The following is a 17347-nucleotide window of genomic DNA, read 5'->3' as shown; positions in this document are numbered from 1 at the left end:
TAACAATAATAATAATATAATTATTAAATGTTTTGTTTATATAATAAAATGTTGTTTTTAAAGTATTATTATTATTGCAATGAAATTGCAATGCTCTGAAAACCAGACTCGGCACCCTAGCATTGTGTCTCGAACAAACACCACTAAAAAGCTAGTCGCTTCAGTTATTGTTACTACTGTAAACATCCCAATAGTGTGGGATCAAACACTTCTTTCTGAGTCATTCTGCTGTTTTGTTTAAATTGTTACTTCAGTTTTATTATGGGAACAATAACTATGGTTAGAAGGAAATGTTGGATACCATGATAAATATTTTAAGGGCAATTCACTTAATATTTGGCTATGCGTTTATAAAATTACATAATTACTGTATCAGATGATCAGCCGCTTACCAACAGTCTGTTTACTTGCAATTACAAAAATTAGCCTCTTATGCACATTGCAGGTCACAGTCACATTTGTGTGTACTAAAATATAAATTGACACACATCCTCTTTGGCATGCCACTTTGCTGTCTAATACGCTTTTGTGTACAGTATGTTAATCCATATTTAAGTGCACATGCTCATGTGCATAAGTGCAGACGGCCGAACACGTGGGTTTGTGCTGCTTGTATGTTAAAGCATGCTGTACCTAGCCGGAGCGTTTCCATAGTAACAGGATTGTGCCAAAGCACCTCCTGCACTCCATGCAGCAGAACTCTACACATGTGTAACTGAAGCCTACCATTAAATGAAAATGAATTCCTTCATTTCTATACCTCTCTCCATTAAGACTAGCCTCTGCTTTAGTGTGACCATTTGGCCCCCTTGTGGTCAAAATGTGCTGGTTGAGAACAGATGCTTGTCGCCGTGTTGACATTGGATCAGATATTGTGGCTGAGAGAGGAGTCTTTGTTTATTTTTAATAAATGATGTCAGAGTTGTGGGCTTGACCAGATATCTCAGATGGGAAACATTATGTCCCAGTTCTTTTCCCTTTTCCAAGTCAGACTGCAAGACTAAGTTTATGGCTGCTTATTTTTGGCGTATTACTATGCATTTAGTTAATTAACAAAGGAACTACTCTTGAGTGTTGTTGTACCTTGGAGTCAAGGCACATTCACACAAAGGGCAATAACTGTATTTAAAAATGTTAATAGTTGATTATAGTTCATTAAAAGGCCAAACCATGACCGTAACAATAACGACTCAGATTGACAATATCATTGGAATCACTTTCAGAATGTTTTTTCCTGCTGATGAACAATAAAAACTGATAGCCAATCAGAATTCAGCTGGAAGAAGGCGGTAGATGTAATTGCAGCTAAAGCCTGGAATGCACTACACGATTTTAGCCTCGATTTTCCCCCGATTTTACAGTCTGAACAATTTGACGCTAGTTGAGGAAAGTCAGAGCCAGTCTGCAGATTACAACTGGCAGATTCCATAGAAAATCGGGTAGTGTATGATGGTCTCAGACGTTTTAGCTTCAGACTTTGATTCTATCCAGTCGGAGGATATCAAACATGTTTGATATTTTCAGCCGATTTTAGAACGCATTGTTTTCATTTGTCATGCGTCTTCTAGCAACAAGGCGCATATTTCCGCATGAGTTTGGTGTGATCGGAACGACTTTAAAGTCTGGTATTTCCCAGTTTTCCTTTATCACTATTTACAAAGTCGGTAAGTGTATGATGCCTAGTGTTTTAGAAATCTGTTCAGATTTTAAGTCGTGTAGTGTATTCCAGCCTTAAGATGCATAATAAACAGAACATTATTTTGCATTAGTATGATGTGGGGGGGGGCGATATGACCAAAATCTTAAATCACAGTGAGAGAGAGAATTTCTCTCTTTTGTTGTTTGATTAACATGACCAACAGACAGCAGGAACATTAGACTGCTGTCATTTCAAGAGCTAACCCGGATCCAATGTACTGTTTACATGTGTGTTTTCTTTTTCAGCTCTTTTCTTGCACTTAATACCTAAATTATATTATAATAACAGTTCAACCCAAATATTAGAGTGTGTGCAGCGCATTTTACGGAGGACTATTTCCTGAACCTGGAAGAGTAACGTTAGCTTACAATGCTGGCTTGCACAAAGGCTATTTCTATAAAGTGGGGCAATTCCAACTTTGCAAGGACAGTCTGACGCTTCTGACTCACAGCCTGTGAGTATGTTTCTGCTACTGACTATTCAAACGCGAATTTTGAGCAGTGTAGAGTAGCTCTTGTTGTTTGTCGTTTCTCCGATCACAAATCCAGACTTGGTAATGTTTACGCGGCACGATGCAACGCAAAGAGTAAAAAGACAGTATAAGTCATTATAATCAGTAATTGCGTCCCCACTGGATGCAACAAATGCCTCATTTATAATGGGTTTTATTGTTTTAGTCTCGTCGCGCCAGGACATGGCATACAGTAAGGGGCACAATACGGTAAGGGCCGTAACATTTCCGTCTCATGCTTGAGGTATTCGGCCAATCACAACGCACTGGATAGCTGGCCAATCAGAGCACGCCTCGCTTCTCAGACCTATGAGCTTTGTAAAAATCTACGCGTTTCAGAAAGGCGGGGCATAGAAAAGCAACAATAACGTACAGTATGTGGAAAATAATGTTTTTTTAACCTTAAACTGCCTAAACACATTGCATTACACCGTATACACAAAATAATGTAACGTTATATGACCCCTTTAAAAAATGTTTACCTGTGCTATTTTACAAATCACAAATTTATCTGTTGCATGATAAAATGTGCAAAACAAATCTCAGATGCATTAAACGAGAGACCTTCAGAATTTCGTAGAATCTTTGGGGGTGATGTCTTTGACTTGGGCCGGTAAGCAAACTTCTTCAAGCGCCCTAGCAACCACTCAGATCACCTTAGCAACCTTTTTTTGTTCTAGTTTCACATACAAGCACCACTCATATTTTCTTCTGAAGAAAGGTTTAGTTCTTTCTTTTATCATATGCTGCAGTGCAGCTTCATAAAAGATTCCATCCTTCCTACTGGAAGCTTTTACTGAACATTAGTGCACAAAACCAAGAAGATATGATCCGCACGGGTCCCAACACTTCTGAGACACTGAGCGAAGCTCTCCAGAAAGAGAGAGTGCGTGGTCGTTTGATCAGCTATTGGCTGTGGTTTGGCTTTGTTGCTATGGCAACAGCTGGTTCTGTTGTGGCGTAGTTTGTTTGTGGAGCCGCGAGCGTGTCCCTGAGTGCTTCTCTCAAGACACACACAGGACCCAGAGCTGTTTAGTTTGTTTGTCTGTTCACTTGCTTTTTCTGCTGAACGTCTACTGAATTGTCCATCTTGATAGAGGGACCTTGGCAGGACAATACAAAACACTAGTTCACAGGTAGGCCTCACGGATGCAGCTGATTGGATGTTCGAGTTTGTAGCGTCAGCTTTTGATTGGATATTTGCTCAACAAGTGTGTTTCCTGCTCGTTGATTGGTTGTTTTAGTGGCTGCATTGCTGTTATACTAAGTCTAAGAGTTAAAATGCTGCTTGTTGAATATTATTTGGTTTATTATAGTTTATTTTTAAATCGTAGTATGCAACAGCATGACCTCATTACATGTTTATAATTTAGTGAGTTATCATCTCAGGAATACAGTACCAGTTAATAGTTTGGGGGTAGTACAATTTTTTTTTTGAAAGAAATAGTTTTTTTTAATCAGCAAGGATGCATCAATTTGTGACAGTAAATGCAATTAAAGGTGACACTAAAGATTTTTGTTTCAGAAGATTTATTTTATTTCAAATAAATGCTTTTTTTTATTTATTAGTCAAAGTATCCTGAAAAAAAATGTCTCGACGCAACTGTTTTTAATACTGATAATAATCTGAAATGTTTCCTGAGCATCAAATCAGCATATTAGAATGATTTCTGAAGGATCACGTGACACTGAAAATTCTGCTTTGCATCACAGAAATAAATTACATTTTAAGATATATTCAAACAGAAAACTGTTCTTTTTATTTGTTATAATGGTTATTTATAATAAGTTGTGCAAGAAGGCCATCGACTTGTTTTAAACTTTGTTTCTCTTACTGTTTCTTTCAGTCACTTTTTCAATTGGCTCCATTTAAGTATGGAAAGAGATGATGTCAACTCACGGCACTGTTTTTCTGTCCCATCTGTCTCTCAGAGCTCCAGTGATGCACCCAGCACTCCTAAGTTTAGTAAAGACCAGCGAGACTACTTCTTCCCAGCATCGTTCTCCACGCCGTGCCTCCACACGCACACATACCCAGCACCAACACAGGACGGGGAGGCCAAGCTGAGCAAGACCCCTCAACCGCTTCTCATACAGCCACAGACTCACAGCAGTTCAACACAGAACTACTGCCCGCCCTCCAGCCAACACGACCAATCACAACAGCGGAAGACGCCTAGCCAGCCAATAGCAAGCATGGCCTTCTTGCCTCACACGGGTACGGCATATAGGCTTTTTTTTTAATTATTGAAATAATTTTTGGAAGTGACACACAAATAAATCTACTGTTTATAACACTTAGCATACTAAAAAATGCTGGGTTAAATATGGACGAACCCAGCGATTGGGTAGTTTTTACCCAGCGGTTGGGTTACTGCCCAGAAGATTGGGTTTAACATTTAACACAACTGTTGGTTGAAAACAACCCAGCATGTGTTCTGTCCAATATTTACCCAGCACTGGGTTGTATTTAACCCAGCATTTTTAAGAGTGTATGTACTGCATACTGTGTAATATAATTCATATACTTACTAGTGCAGCATGATTTAGTGAGTGTACAGGTTTAAATTAGTACACTTACTAGCTGTCCATTTATCATCTCAGAAATACTCTGAAAAGTTTGGGGTCAGTAAGATTATTTTAGTCAAAGAAATTAATTATTTTATTCGAAAAGGGTGCATTAAAATGACCAAAAGTGGCATTGAGAACTTTTATAATGTTATAAAATATATATTTTTTTCAAATCAATCTTTTAAACTTTGTCCATTGAAGAATCCTGAAAAAAAAAATTCAATCAGGTTTTCCACAAAAATATTAAGCAGCACAACTGTTTTCAACATTGATAATACCAGGAACTGGGCATTAAATAAGCATATTAAAAAGATTTCTGAAGGATCATGTGACACTGAAAATATTTCAATTTGTAATGATATTTCACTGTATTACTGATTGTACTGTATTTCTGATCAAAAATGCAGCTTGGAAGACTTTTTTCAAAAACAATCATTTTACTGACCCCAAAACTATGATAAATATGGTTATTCTGCATTTCAATTTTGTAGACTGATAAAAGAAAGAGAATGACATGAATATATCATATATCACAGAATATATTAAAATCCTATATCAAAGAATAATGACAAGAAGAACAGTAATTAATCACACTTGAAAGGTCAAGTTGAGTGCATTGCATTGTGGGACACATTATTCCATTATGTTTGCTCTGTTGTATACTAGATATTTTGGCAAAGGTCATGTGGGTATAGTTTGCATACTGAAAAGTTGCAGGCTATTCGCAGTGCACTGCATACTAAAAAGTAGTATGGTAGTTTATTATTTTGAATTCGAAGGCGTTTTAGTAGATGCTGCTTTGGTTCGACACTCATTTGATGGTTTCCTCATGTGTCCAGCAGAGAGCGTGTTTGTTCATGAAATTATACATTCTGTTTATGATTTACACTTTATGTAACCACTGCATGCTAGGGATCAACATGCAGCTCATAACTTCAACAAAACTTTCATTACTAATAGAGCAAGTTGAGTCCGTCTCATTTCTTCTTCTAAGATACACAAGCAGACAGACTGAGCTCGCTGTGTCTCGTTTAGGCTGATGTGTTCTGTGCTTCGTACTCCGTTGCTAAGGAAACAAGGATGAAGTGCCCAAGTACATGATTGTGTTAAGTGTGCATGTATACAGCAGAAAGGCCCAGTGTGTGTCCTTGAAAGTGCATGCACTACTACATAATCACATTTGTGTCGGTCAGCTCAGTCCTAGAAATGCAGTCACATTTTGTACCATATTAAACCTCGTCAAAAATTAATTTACCTCATTAGCAGTTATGTCAAATGACATTAACATACATAGTGATCATAAACATACTTGGATGCACACAGACACTGGCATTGTATTATTGTTTGCGGTCAGTGGTTATTAAGTCCATTAAAGGGCATATTGCAGGTTACAGACTCCAGTGAGTCGGTGTATATAAAAATACTGTAGGAACTAGATTTTCTTTAAAATATACTATAAAATACGCTATTAAGGCTTCTGGAGTCGTTTTTGTGAGAGAATTTTACTTCCGCATCTGAAACACGCCAAAACCGGAAGTGACACATCAAAAGGGAGAGCGGTCCATTTAAACCACAGGAAAACAATGGATCGCAGACAGTTCGGACGCTGAGGAAATGTTAAATGTGTATTTACACTCGTATGACGGTCAGAGAAGACAAATTGAGTTGATGTGAGGAGAACAGGGCAGGTGTTTGGTGAGAGATCAGTGTTAGCGTACAGATATACACACGTTAGCTAATAGCAATGCTAGTATTGACACTACCAGTAATAGAAGCTAATAAGCGTCGATCAGGCATGTCACACTCGTTGATATCCGACACTAATGTTACGTGATAGTGGTTTCACCGCAGGAGAGAGAGATAAACACGTTTTTGATTCATAGGTGCTTGTGTGGGAAATGCGAGGCCATGGTCACAGCTGAGGAAAGTCAGTGCTGCAGGGAGTTAGATACGTTACATACTGGGTCTTAGTGGAGAATGTGACCCCCACACTTGATGTGCAGTGTCTGACTCTACACCCAGGCTTTGAGGCTTCCTGTCTGAACCCATATGTGCTACAGATAGCCTATATGCACTTCAGACAGGAGCATAGACCTCTCCAGGCCAGCAGACACGTGTTTTAGGGCAGAAATAATTTATTACTCTAAGCTAAATACTTGTATACATGTATAAATACATAGTTAAAGATTTTAATATTAAAACAGTCTGAATAATTTTGATTCTCAATTACAAGTTAACTCTATTTAGGTCATGACTACCTATCTAAATGTGTGCCCTCGTGTCTTGTAAAACATTTTCAAATCCTGCATTAACGGTTCACATGGTATTTTCATACAAGGTTATATATTCATTTGAAAAAACAATTTAACCTGCAATATGCACTTTAAATAATGTTGTCCCTCTCACAACCATAGTACAACACTGTTTCTCAGACACATTTTCTTCCGACACTTTACTGAAGACTGAAAAATAAATGCAGATATTAAAGTAAATAACCTTCATCAAAAAAGCTGAAATAAATAATATAGTTATTAGAAAATGGATAAACATTAAAACAGGTAGAAATTAAATTATAAATGATGATTTTGCAACTAACTGAAAGACATTTAAGCGTCAAACTAATAAATAAAATGAAGCTAAATAGAAATATGAAAAAATGTAAAAAGCAAAGAACAAATTTAATAAAATTGAACTGAAAATTTTAAAATAAATGTCAATTCTAAATACTAATAAATGCTGTAATAGTATATAAATAAAACTAAAATAACACTAATGTATTTGATGCATTAATACAGAATTCAGTTGATGTTGCACTCACAAAATGTAGCCCATCTGATCAGATGTTTGGGTCTAAATGATCTGTTTACTAATGGCACGTGTCCCTGTGTGTTTGTGTCTGCAGAGGACAGAGAGGAGCCGGTTAATGAGGGCCTGCTGTACCGCCAGCAGGAGTCCCATCTGTGCCAGCAGATGAAGATGGCCACCGTCTCTCAGATTCACAGCACACAGGAGTGGGCCGGTCACGAGCCCCCATCCTGCTCAGCACACACCAGCACAGGTAACGTCTGCTCACGATTGGGAGGTTTTCTTCGATTTTTAAAATAGTTATTACTTTTATTCAGCAAGGATGCATTAACTTGTTCAAAAGTGACAGTAGCTCAAAAGACACTTTAAAAAATTAATTAAAAAAATTTAAAAAATTCTGCTCTTGTGAACTTTGTTCATTGAAGGGTCCTGAAAAAATGTTTCACAGTTTCCACAAAAATATGAAGCAGCACAACTGTTATCAACATTGATGATAATAATAAGAAATGTTTTTGAGCAGCAAATCAGCATATTAGAATGAGTTTTGAAGGATCATGTGACACTGAAGACTGCAGTAATGATGCTAAAAAATCAACTTTGATCTCAGGAATAAATTACATTTTAATATATATTCAAATTGAAACCAGTTATTTTAAATTGCACTATAGTACTCTTTGTACTGTATTTGTGGTCAAATAAATGCAATTTTTCAAAAACATTGAAAAATCTTACCAACCTTAAACCTTTAAACATTAGTGTAATTAATTAAGGTATATTATTAGAAATACATACATAATTCTATAACAACTATTCATTCTCTACCATATTTTTAGAATTATAATACATCATCTAAACTTAGAAATACATTTTTTTTGTCAATGATTGTTTACAGAAAATGACCAGTCAAAGCAGGCAGATGCGAGTCGCATCCGGTCCAGAATTCCACCCAGCATGCCCAAACTGGTGATCCCCTCCACAGTCACTAAATTCCCCCCAGAGATAACAGTCACGCCCCCCACGCCCACCCTACTCTCCCCAAAGGGTAGCATCTCTGAGGAGACCAAACAAAAACTCAAGGTTGGTGTCACTGATATTCATTCCTAATTCAAAGGAAAGCAGATAAGCCCTTTGCAATATTGACACATCCTCAGATACAGTGTCTCGAAACATATTTGAACACTTTTAAAATGTGGTATTTTAAAGTATTTTTTTGGGCCACAGTAAAATGTTCTCGTTCTCTTTGTCCCATCAGAATGTGATCCTGTCCTCTCAGTCGGCAGCTAACGTGAAGAAAGACACACTCGCTCAGCCCGCTTTAGAGGTGCAAGAGATGTCGAGTCAGGAATCCTCTCTGGAAAGCGAGTCGGATGAGGAAGATGACTACATGGACATTTGATTGGTCAAGCTTTGAGTCGCACTGCTGCAGAACTCTCAAGCTCTGAAGCGAAATCTCCTTATTTAATTGTGTAGCTGCAGCTAATCGTTGACGGTTTTGTCTTCGTCTGTTTTTCTATAGCGCGTTTTCTCCGCTGTATGCACGTTTTTCAGCGAAAGGGCTTTTTCCTTACCCTGGCACTTGTGTCCTGTTGGTTTTGCTCCTCTGCTGCTAAGCATGGACTGGGTTTTTATGTCGTTTTGTTGTTTTTTTTTTGTTGTGAACGATCCTGCAAAGTGCCATTTTTACTCAAAACGACGCTCACACAGTGGAATCATGAAAAGTCAGTACAAAATAATTTCCTAAAGGATGGATTATGTAATATTTACAGTTTGTGTAATGCAATTTACTCACTCTGAATTTCCTGGGCATTAAATCCATTACGATGTTGTTTACAGATTTAAGAGGAAGTAAATCGTGCTTGACGTTTGGTCAGCTCAGCAAAAAAAACACGATTCATATCACTACCAAGTTTCAGTGGCATTGTAACCAAACGTGGAATATCCCCTCGAGACGTCAGCATGCAAACGTCACTTTTTTTTTTTAATACAGCCGTGTGGACATGTATCTCTGTTTTTCTGTGTATGTGTTTGTGCGTGTGCTTTGACTTTTTTCAGCGCTCTGCTGCCTACACAAACAGCGTGCATGGAGCATCATGTTTGATCGGTTGTCCATGCTTTAGCTACTGACTTTTTAAAGGGGAATTCTACTAATTTATGATTCTTCACAGCACCACAAGATTTCAATTGGGATATTTTTATTATTATAGATGACTGTATTGGTGATCTACTGGTTGTAAAAAAAATATCACATTTTGGAGTATTTAAGCCACCACAAGTTCCATTTGAGTTGTATTACTGTGTGCGCCTCACATTTTTGACCTGATTTCATGTTTTCATTTGTAGTTTTATTACATTTCCATTTGAGGATCATAAACAACAGCGGCTGAAAGGGCAAAGCATGTCTCGACACCAGCACTGAGAAGATGTGACTATTATTCATATCACAATTGAAATATGAATGTAATCTAACTAGCTACAGAAGAATTGACTTTAGTTTCATTTTTTTCAAGATTATGCCAAGATGTATAAATTGCAAAGTCATTTTAAATAAGATGAAAAGGCCTAAAAATGGTGCTGATCCCTTATTTTTTTTGGCTTTTTAAAATAATATTTAAAAGGAAAGTTCACCCAAAAATGGCAGTTTGTTTATCATTTACTATACTCGTATTGTTGCAAACCCATATGACTTGCTTTTTTCTGTGGAACACAAAAGGAGAAATTTAATAAAACGTTCACGCTGCTCTTTTCCATATAATGAAAGTGTATGAGGGTGTCAGGGTCCAAAAATTACAAAAAGCACTAAAAAATAGTCCATATAACTTCTACATTCCAAGGCATTTGATACTTTTGCATCAGGAACAGACTGAAATGCAAGTAATTTAATTTCTTCTCCTCTGCTGCAGCTCTCAAATCTCATTGACGTTTGTGTATGTTCTAATATGGTACATCGAGACATGCAAACGCCAGATTTTCAGTGAATAAGGAATTTAATTTTGGACTGTTCTTCAATTAAGATTATTAAATGTCTTTCAAGTCTTGAAATATTGGACACAAACCATATGGACTGCGTTTATGGTGCTTTTTGGAGCCTTTGGTCACCATTCACTTTAATTTTATGGGAAAGAGCAGCATGAACATCCTGCCAAACATCTCCTTTTTGAATTTATATTGGCAAGACATTTTCTTAATAAGAAAATTAAGACAGAAACTTACTTTTTGGGAAAACTTTCCCTTTAAGCAAAGAAAAGTGCCCAAATGTTAGTTGTATTGAGGTTGTGAGGGATTTTGTTTCAATTTGGAGTAGCACTGCTTTCTCTTGGAGCATTAAGAGCATGTCTGACCGGACATTGGTGATTTTCTTTTCAAGTGAATGATTTTCTTGTGACGTGTCTGTATGTGGACTTCGCTCATGGGTGGTGCTGGTCGTGTTTCCCCACCAGTTCTGTTATAAAGAAAAATTTAGACGGAGGAATGTTTTTTACCGAACGTTTTCTACTTGTAGACGGATAAATAGTTACCAGTATTTTTTTTGAGTGCAGAATTTTTCAATATAAGAAGAAAAGACTTTGAAGGGATGAAATGTTTCGATGCAATGGGCATGTGTGACCAAACTACCTGTAAACAGATAAAGAGATGTTTCTATTTTTTCCTCTTTGTAAAATAATATTTTGTTTGTTGTTGTCTTTTGTATGCTGCCTCTATGCTTGTGTTAAGAATGTAAGACAATGACAGAAGTGGATATATCCTCTTGTCTCTAGAGATGGGAGGTTTTCTGTGCTCTTTGGAGATTTATGGGATATTACTGTCCTCAGGCTTTTTTCTGAGAAGGTTGATATTTCTGACTTGCTGCATTGATGATATAACAAAACCAAAAATACACTTAAAACATTTTTACCTGATCTTTGTTTGGTTATTTTTAGAGATTACAAAGACCTTATGAAATGAAAATCACAGTTTTGAGCTATATGCTAGTGTACAATTAAAGTCAGCATGAAATGACAGTTCACCCTATTTTGTGAATGCATGATATTGATATTCTAAACTTCATCATTGTAATGACAAGAACTTATTGGTGACTTGCTCAGGACTTCTCCAATCATTTAATCAGTTTAAACGTCATCCTTTTCAACTGCAACTACGTTTTTTTTTTTTTTCATGATCTGTTTTGCAAGTATGTCACAATCTACTTGCGATGCTTCTATAATAGTGACTTTAAACACAATCAGAATTCACTTTTAGCAGATATAAACATTTAAAATGCACAATCTTTCTCTTCAAAAAGAAAGATGGAGCAAAATGACCTAATGACCCATCTTGCACCACACAGATCTTTGTCCAATCAGTGGCCAGTTGCATAGACCACTTAGTCTAGAGTTGGTCATAACTTTTTTTTTAAGTCAGTTACGTAAACTATATTGGCCTAGTCTGAATCCATAAAATAAGACTGGTCAGTCTAGTTCATTCTAACAGTGTGTGCTTATGCAACTGGCCCCAGATGCTCTCTAGGAGTGTGTGAATTTCAACAATTTGTGCATAAAATCAGCGTACAAATGTATTTTTCATAAAATAATCATGATTCATCAGTAACTTTCATACAAAAAAACCTATACTAAATTTAGTTAGAAAAAAAATGTAGGAACAACTGAAACCACACATGCAAAAAGTGTTAAGATGAAATGTTTTATATATACACACACACACACACACACACAGGTTCAAAAAGAAATGACTGATTCAGTAAATGAGGAAGAACTTGACTGGTCTGCATAAGGCAAAGTCGTAATCTCAGCTGAACACCTCTGGTGTGACTTCAAACGCAGACTGTGAGCCAAAAACTCATCACCAAACACCAATGACTTGTGGATAGTCATTTTAGACACTTTCAAAACTGTTGCAACAGAGATGGAAATACAGTTTTTAAATACGTGAATTATGCTTCCATCTTTGTTGCCACAGTTTTGGAAGTGCCGCCTTCTGTTCTAAAGAAGGGGTGTCCCAATACTTTTGTCCATATAGTGCATGCACAAATCATTGGTGTTTGGTGATGAGTTTTCAGCTCAAGGTCTGCATTTAAAGTCACACCAGAGGATTAGGACTTTGCCTTATGCAGACCAGTCACGTTCTTCCACACTGACTGAATCAATCATTTCTTTTTGAACCGTGCCTTATACACAGAGGCACTGTCATGTTAGAATAGAAAAGGGCCCTGTCCAAACTGTTGCTATAAAATTAGAAGCACACAATTCCCTAGAATATCATTATATGCTTTAACATTAAGATTTGTTCTCATGGAAATTACTAAAGTAGTCAAACCTGTTCATTAGAGGGGGGTGACCCAATACTTTTGGCAACATAGTGTACATGCATATATATATACATACACACTCACCGGCCACTTTATTATGTACACCTGTTCAATTGCTTGGTAACAAAAATTGCTAATCAGCCAATCACATGGCAGCAACTCAATGCATTTAGGCATCTAGACGTGGTGAAGACGACTAGCTGAAGTTCAAACCGAGCATCAGAATGGGGAAGAAAGGGGATTTAAGTGACTTTGAACGTGGAATGGTTGTTGGTGCCAGACGGGCTGGTCTGATTATTTCAAAATATGCTCATCTACTGGGATTTTCACGCACAACCATCTCTAGGGTTTACGGAGAATGGTCCGAAAAAGAGAAAATATCCAGTGAGTGGCAGTTGTGTGGACGAAAATGCCTTGTTGATGTCAGAGGTCAGAGGAGAATGGGCAGACTGGTTAGAGATGATAGAAAGGCAACAGTAACTCAAATAACCACTCGTTACAACCAAGGTATGCAGAATAACATCCCTGAACGGACAACACGTCAAACCCTGAAGCAGAAGGGCTACAGAAGCAGAAGACCACACCGGGCGCCACTCCTGTCAGCTAAGAACATCTGGCGCGTGTGAAATCCATGCGGGCCAGATGTGGGCCAGATCTGGGCTGACACTGCTTGCTGTCTGGGTAGCCATTCATGATGATTGTGTTTATACACATGCATGCTGTTTCAATAAAATCTCTCCACTTTTTGACCTTTATTCCATAAAGAGTTATGAGTTATCCTCAAAGTCATCTTATAATCCTCGTGGGCTGAAGATCACCCTGTCTTTTAGCCAGGCCATGCCAAAGGCTGAGTCCATGCTGGTGTGAAGCCCTCAGACTCGAAGGAGGCCATTAAGACCCATTAGCTGCTCCCAGAGGTTTCTTATGAAGTGCTGCCAATGTGTCATTTAGTCCCTTTGTCAGGCACGCTACACTCTGGGTTTGTTTTCTTACATACGGGACCAAATGTGTGTCAGATCTTTTTTAGGGGATGTGGGGGTAGGCAGTGATTTTTTGCCTCCTGTGTGTGTCTGCTGGCCTCCATCTGACTGAATACTTATGAGTCATAATGTATATTTGGACTTTGATCTAAACTAAGGCCAATATGTAGTTCTGTAGTTATGTTGGGTCATCAGTTGGGACAGTTTAGAGGAGCGCTGTAAGGAAACTGGCCTTTAGTTCAGGTGAATGAGCCAATCATAAGTGGCCTTGGCCTATTTCTTGTAGTAAATGCTCAAATGTACTCAATGACATGTCCTGACCTGTTGATGGCATTTTAATCACATGCTAAAATGCTAGAATAAAAACAGCATCTAAAGAAAATCCAAAGAAAACAATTATTTTGGTTCTTAGTTGGTCTGTGATATTGTGAACAAAATCTAAAACTACAAAAAAAAAAGTTAATTGAAATAAAGCGGAACTAAAATTAAATATATATTAGATAAAAAAAAACTCTAACATAAAACTTAAAAAATAAAGCTGAATTGTAGTGTAAAAAATAACTAATAAAATGACAAAAGCACATGACAAAATTGAACTGAGAAAAAATAAAAACTGAAAAATAAATAAATATATATATATATATATATATATATAAACTAAATACAATACATACTGTACCAGGGGCGGACTGGCCATCTGGCAGACCGGGCATTTTCCCGCTGGCCCGACGTACTTTTTGGGCCGGGCCTATACATCTTCTCATACCATATTTGTCTGATCGGCCCATAAAACTCTTAGCAGCCTGTAGTTTTTCTGCCTAAATAGTTGACGGCGCTGTGGTCTTTGCAGCTGTTTAATGTATTTGTCAAAAAAAGTCGGTTTAGGATTACACCCAGATAGACCACCCATGAGACATTTAATCAGCAGCCCATTGGTTATTTTCTTAATTGACATTGGGCTGACCCAATCACATCTTTAAACAACTCCCCTTTTGGGCTCTCTCTCTCACTCACACACACACACACAGTGGTGTATTGTAACAAAGTAATAATACAGTACTTCGTTACAGTACTTAAGTATTTTTTGGGAGTATCTGTGGCTTACTTGAGTTTTTATATTTCAGCCAACTTTTACTTTTACTCCACTACATATCCTAATTAAAACTTATACTTTTACTCTGATACATGCAAACAAGTGCGCGCACAATCGCGGATGATTCATTTTCCACTCAAAGTGGAGTCTGGGGTGTGTGATATACAGTATATCTTCAGCAATAATAGGGTAAGTGTTGTTGTAATGATGTGTGATCTGACATTATCAAGTAAGCTATATCATCAAATCACACACAGAGTGCACGCACGTTGATTTATTAATGTATTAAAACTCAGAATTCCAGGCATTCTAAATTATAGACGGCAAAAATGCTTCTGTATGCTTATTATATTTATATAATATAGTTAACTTCTATATCAATATCACACAAAGAGTACCGTTTTTCTGCAGATGAACACATTTAATAATCATTTCATACAAGTCTAGTAAAGCAATAAGTGACTTACATTTTAGACTTATTGCTTGTTTTTGCTAAATTTTGCCAATGAAAATAATTCCAAACAAAGATCACAGCACTGTTTTGCGTCTCTGAGCAATGGACGGTGTACTTATTGAATAAATCCGCTTTTTGAACGAATCGGTTGAATAAATGATTCAGTGATTCACTCATTAACACAGTCAAATGCTCTGTTCCTGCATGAATCAGCCATTTGAATGAATCGGTTGAATAAATGATTCAGTGATTCACTCATTAACAGAGTCAAATGCTCTGTTCCTGAATGAATCAGCCGTTTGAATGAATCGGTTGAATAAATGATTCAGTGATTCACTCATTAACACAGTCAAATGCTCTGTTCCTGAATGAATCAGCCGTTTGAATGAATCGGTTGAATAAATGATTCAGTGATTCACTCATTAACACAGTCAAATGCTCTGTTCCTGAATGAATCAGCCGTTTGAATGAATCGGTTGAGTAAATGATTCAGTGATTCACACATTAACACAGTTAAATGCTCTGTTCCTGAATGAATCAGCCGTTTGAATGAATCGGTTGAATAAATGATTCAGTGATTCACTCATTAACACAGTTAAATGCCCTGTTCCTGAATGAATCAGCCGTTTGAATGAATCGGTTGAATAAATGATGCAGTGATTCACTCATTAACACAGTCAAATGCTCTGTTCCTGAATGAATCAGCCGTTTGAATGAATCGGTTGAATAAATGATTCAGTGATTCACACATTAACACAGTTAAATGCTCTGTTCCTGAATGAATCAGCCGTTTGAATGAATCGGTTGAATAAATGATTCAGTGATTCACACATTAACACAGTTAAATGCTCTGTTCCTGAATGAATCAGCCGTTTGAATGAATCGGTTGAATAAATGATGCAGTGATTCACTCATTAACACAGTCAAATGCTCTGTTCCTGAATGAATCAGCCATTTGAATGAATCGGTTGAGTAAATGATTCAGTGATTCACACATTAACACAGTCAAATGCCCTGTTCCTGAATGAATCAGCCGTTTGAATGAATCGGTTGAATAAATGATTCAGTGATTCACACATTAACACAGTCAAATGCTCTGTTCCTGAATGAATCAGCCGTTTGAATGAATCGGTTGAATAAATGATGCAGTGATTCACTCATTAACACAGTCAAATGCTCTGTTCCTGAATGAATCAGCCGTTTGAATGAATCGGTTGAATAAATGATGCAGTGATTCACTCATTAACACAGTCAAATGCTCTGTTCCTGAATGAATCAGTCGTTTGAATGAATCGGTTGAATCTCAATGACTCACTCATTAATGGTCACTTGCTGTCACCAAAGTCTTTGCTGTCACTTACTAGCGGTTTTAATTTCAATTTTTTTTTCATGTTTGAAATGATTTCAAATATCAGTATTCAATGTTTTATGTTAAAAACACAACATTAGGCCTATTTATGCATCTGTAACTGCAGTTTAAATGCATCCATGTCCCCTCTGAGATACATAAACTGTGTAAATACATGTAAATGTTATTTTAGATGCAGATTCCAGACATGTTTTCTTATGTTGGAATGAAAGACACTAAGTACCGGATGAAGTGCTTCCTATTCTTACCCAAAAATACAAAATGGAAGAAAGAGTTAAAACTGAACACAATCTTGCTACTAAAGCTGTATGAATATTTATATATATATATTTATTTTTATTTTTATTTGCTTTTCCATTTTGCATTTACTTGTACTTTTACTTTCAGTACTTAAGTATGTTTAAATATCAATAAATATCATATACTTTAAGACTTTTTCTCAAGTAATATTCTAAACGAAGACTTCAACTTCTACCAAAGTAATTTTTTGGTAAGATACCTGTACTTTTACTTGAGTATGGCTTTCGGGTACTTTATACACCACTGCGTGCGCGCATGCGCAT

General features: G+C 37.0%; 1 protein-coding gene across 1 annotated transcript in view; it reads left to right on the top strand.

Annotated features, from left to right (window-relative positions):
* The window catches only part of LOC306849860 (calcineurin-binding protein cabin-1-like), a 107827-nt gene extending 96346 nt beyond the window's left edge, over positions 1–11481 (top strand). The window contains exons 36-39 of the mRNA XM_079385226.1: positions 4143–4428; positions 7684–7839; positions 8479–8663; positions 8839–11481. Coding sequence (XP_079241352.1) covers positions 4143–4428; positions 7684–7839; positions 8479–8663; positions 8839–8982 — 771 coding nt within the window. The 3' untranslated portion in view covers positions 8983–11481. The remainder of the gene's footprint in view (positions 1–4142; positions 4429–7683; positions 7840–8478; positions 8664–8838) is intronic.
* Positions 11482–17347: the final 5866 nt, after the last annotated feature.

This window comes from Barbus barbus, assembly GCF_936440315.1.
Source record: "Barbus barbus genome assembly, chromosome: 29".
Lineage (NCBI taxonomy): Eukaryota > Metazoa > Chordata > Actinopteri > Cypriniformes > Cyprinidae > Barbus > Barbus barbus.
The sequence above is the reverse complement of the archived record's forward strand: the minus strand, read 5'-3'. Positions and strand labels throughout refer to the sequence as shown.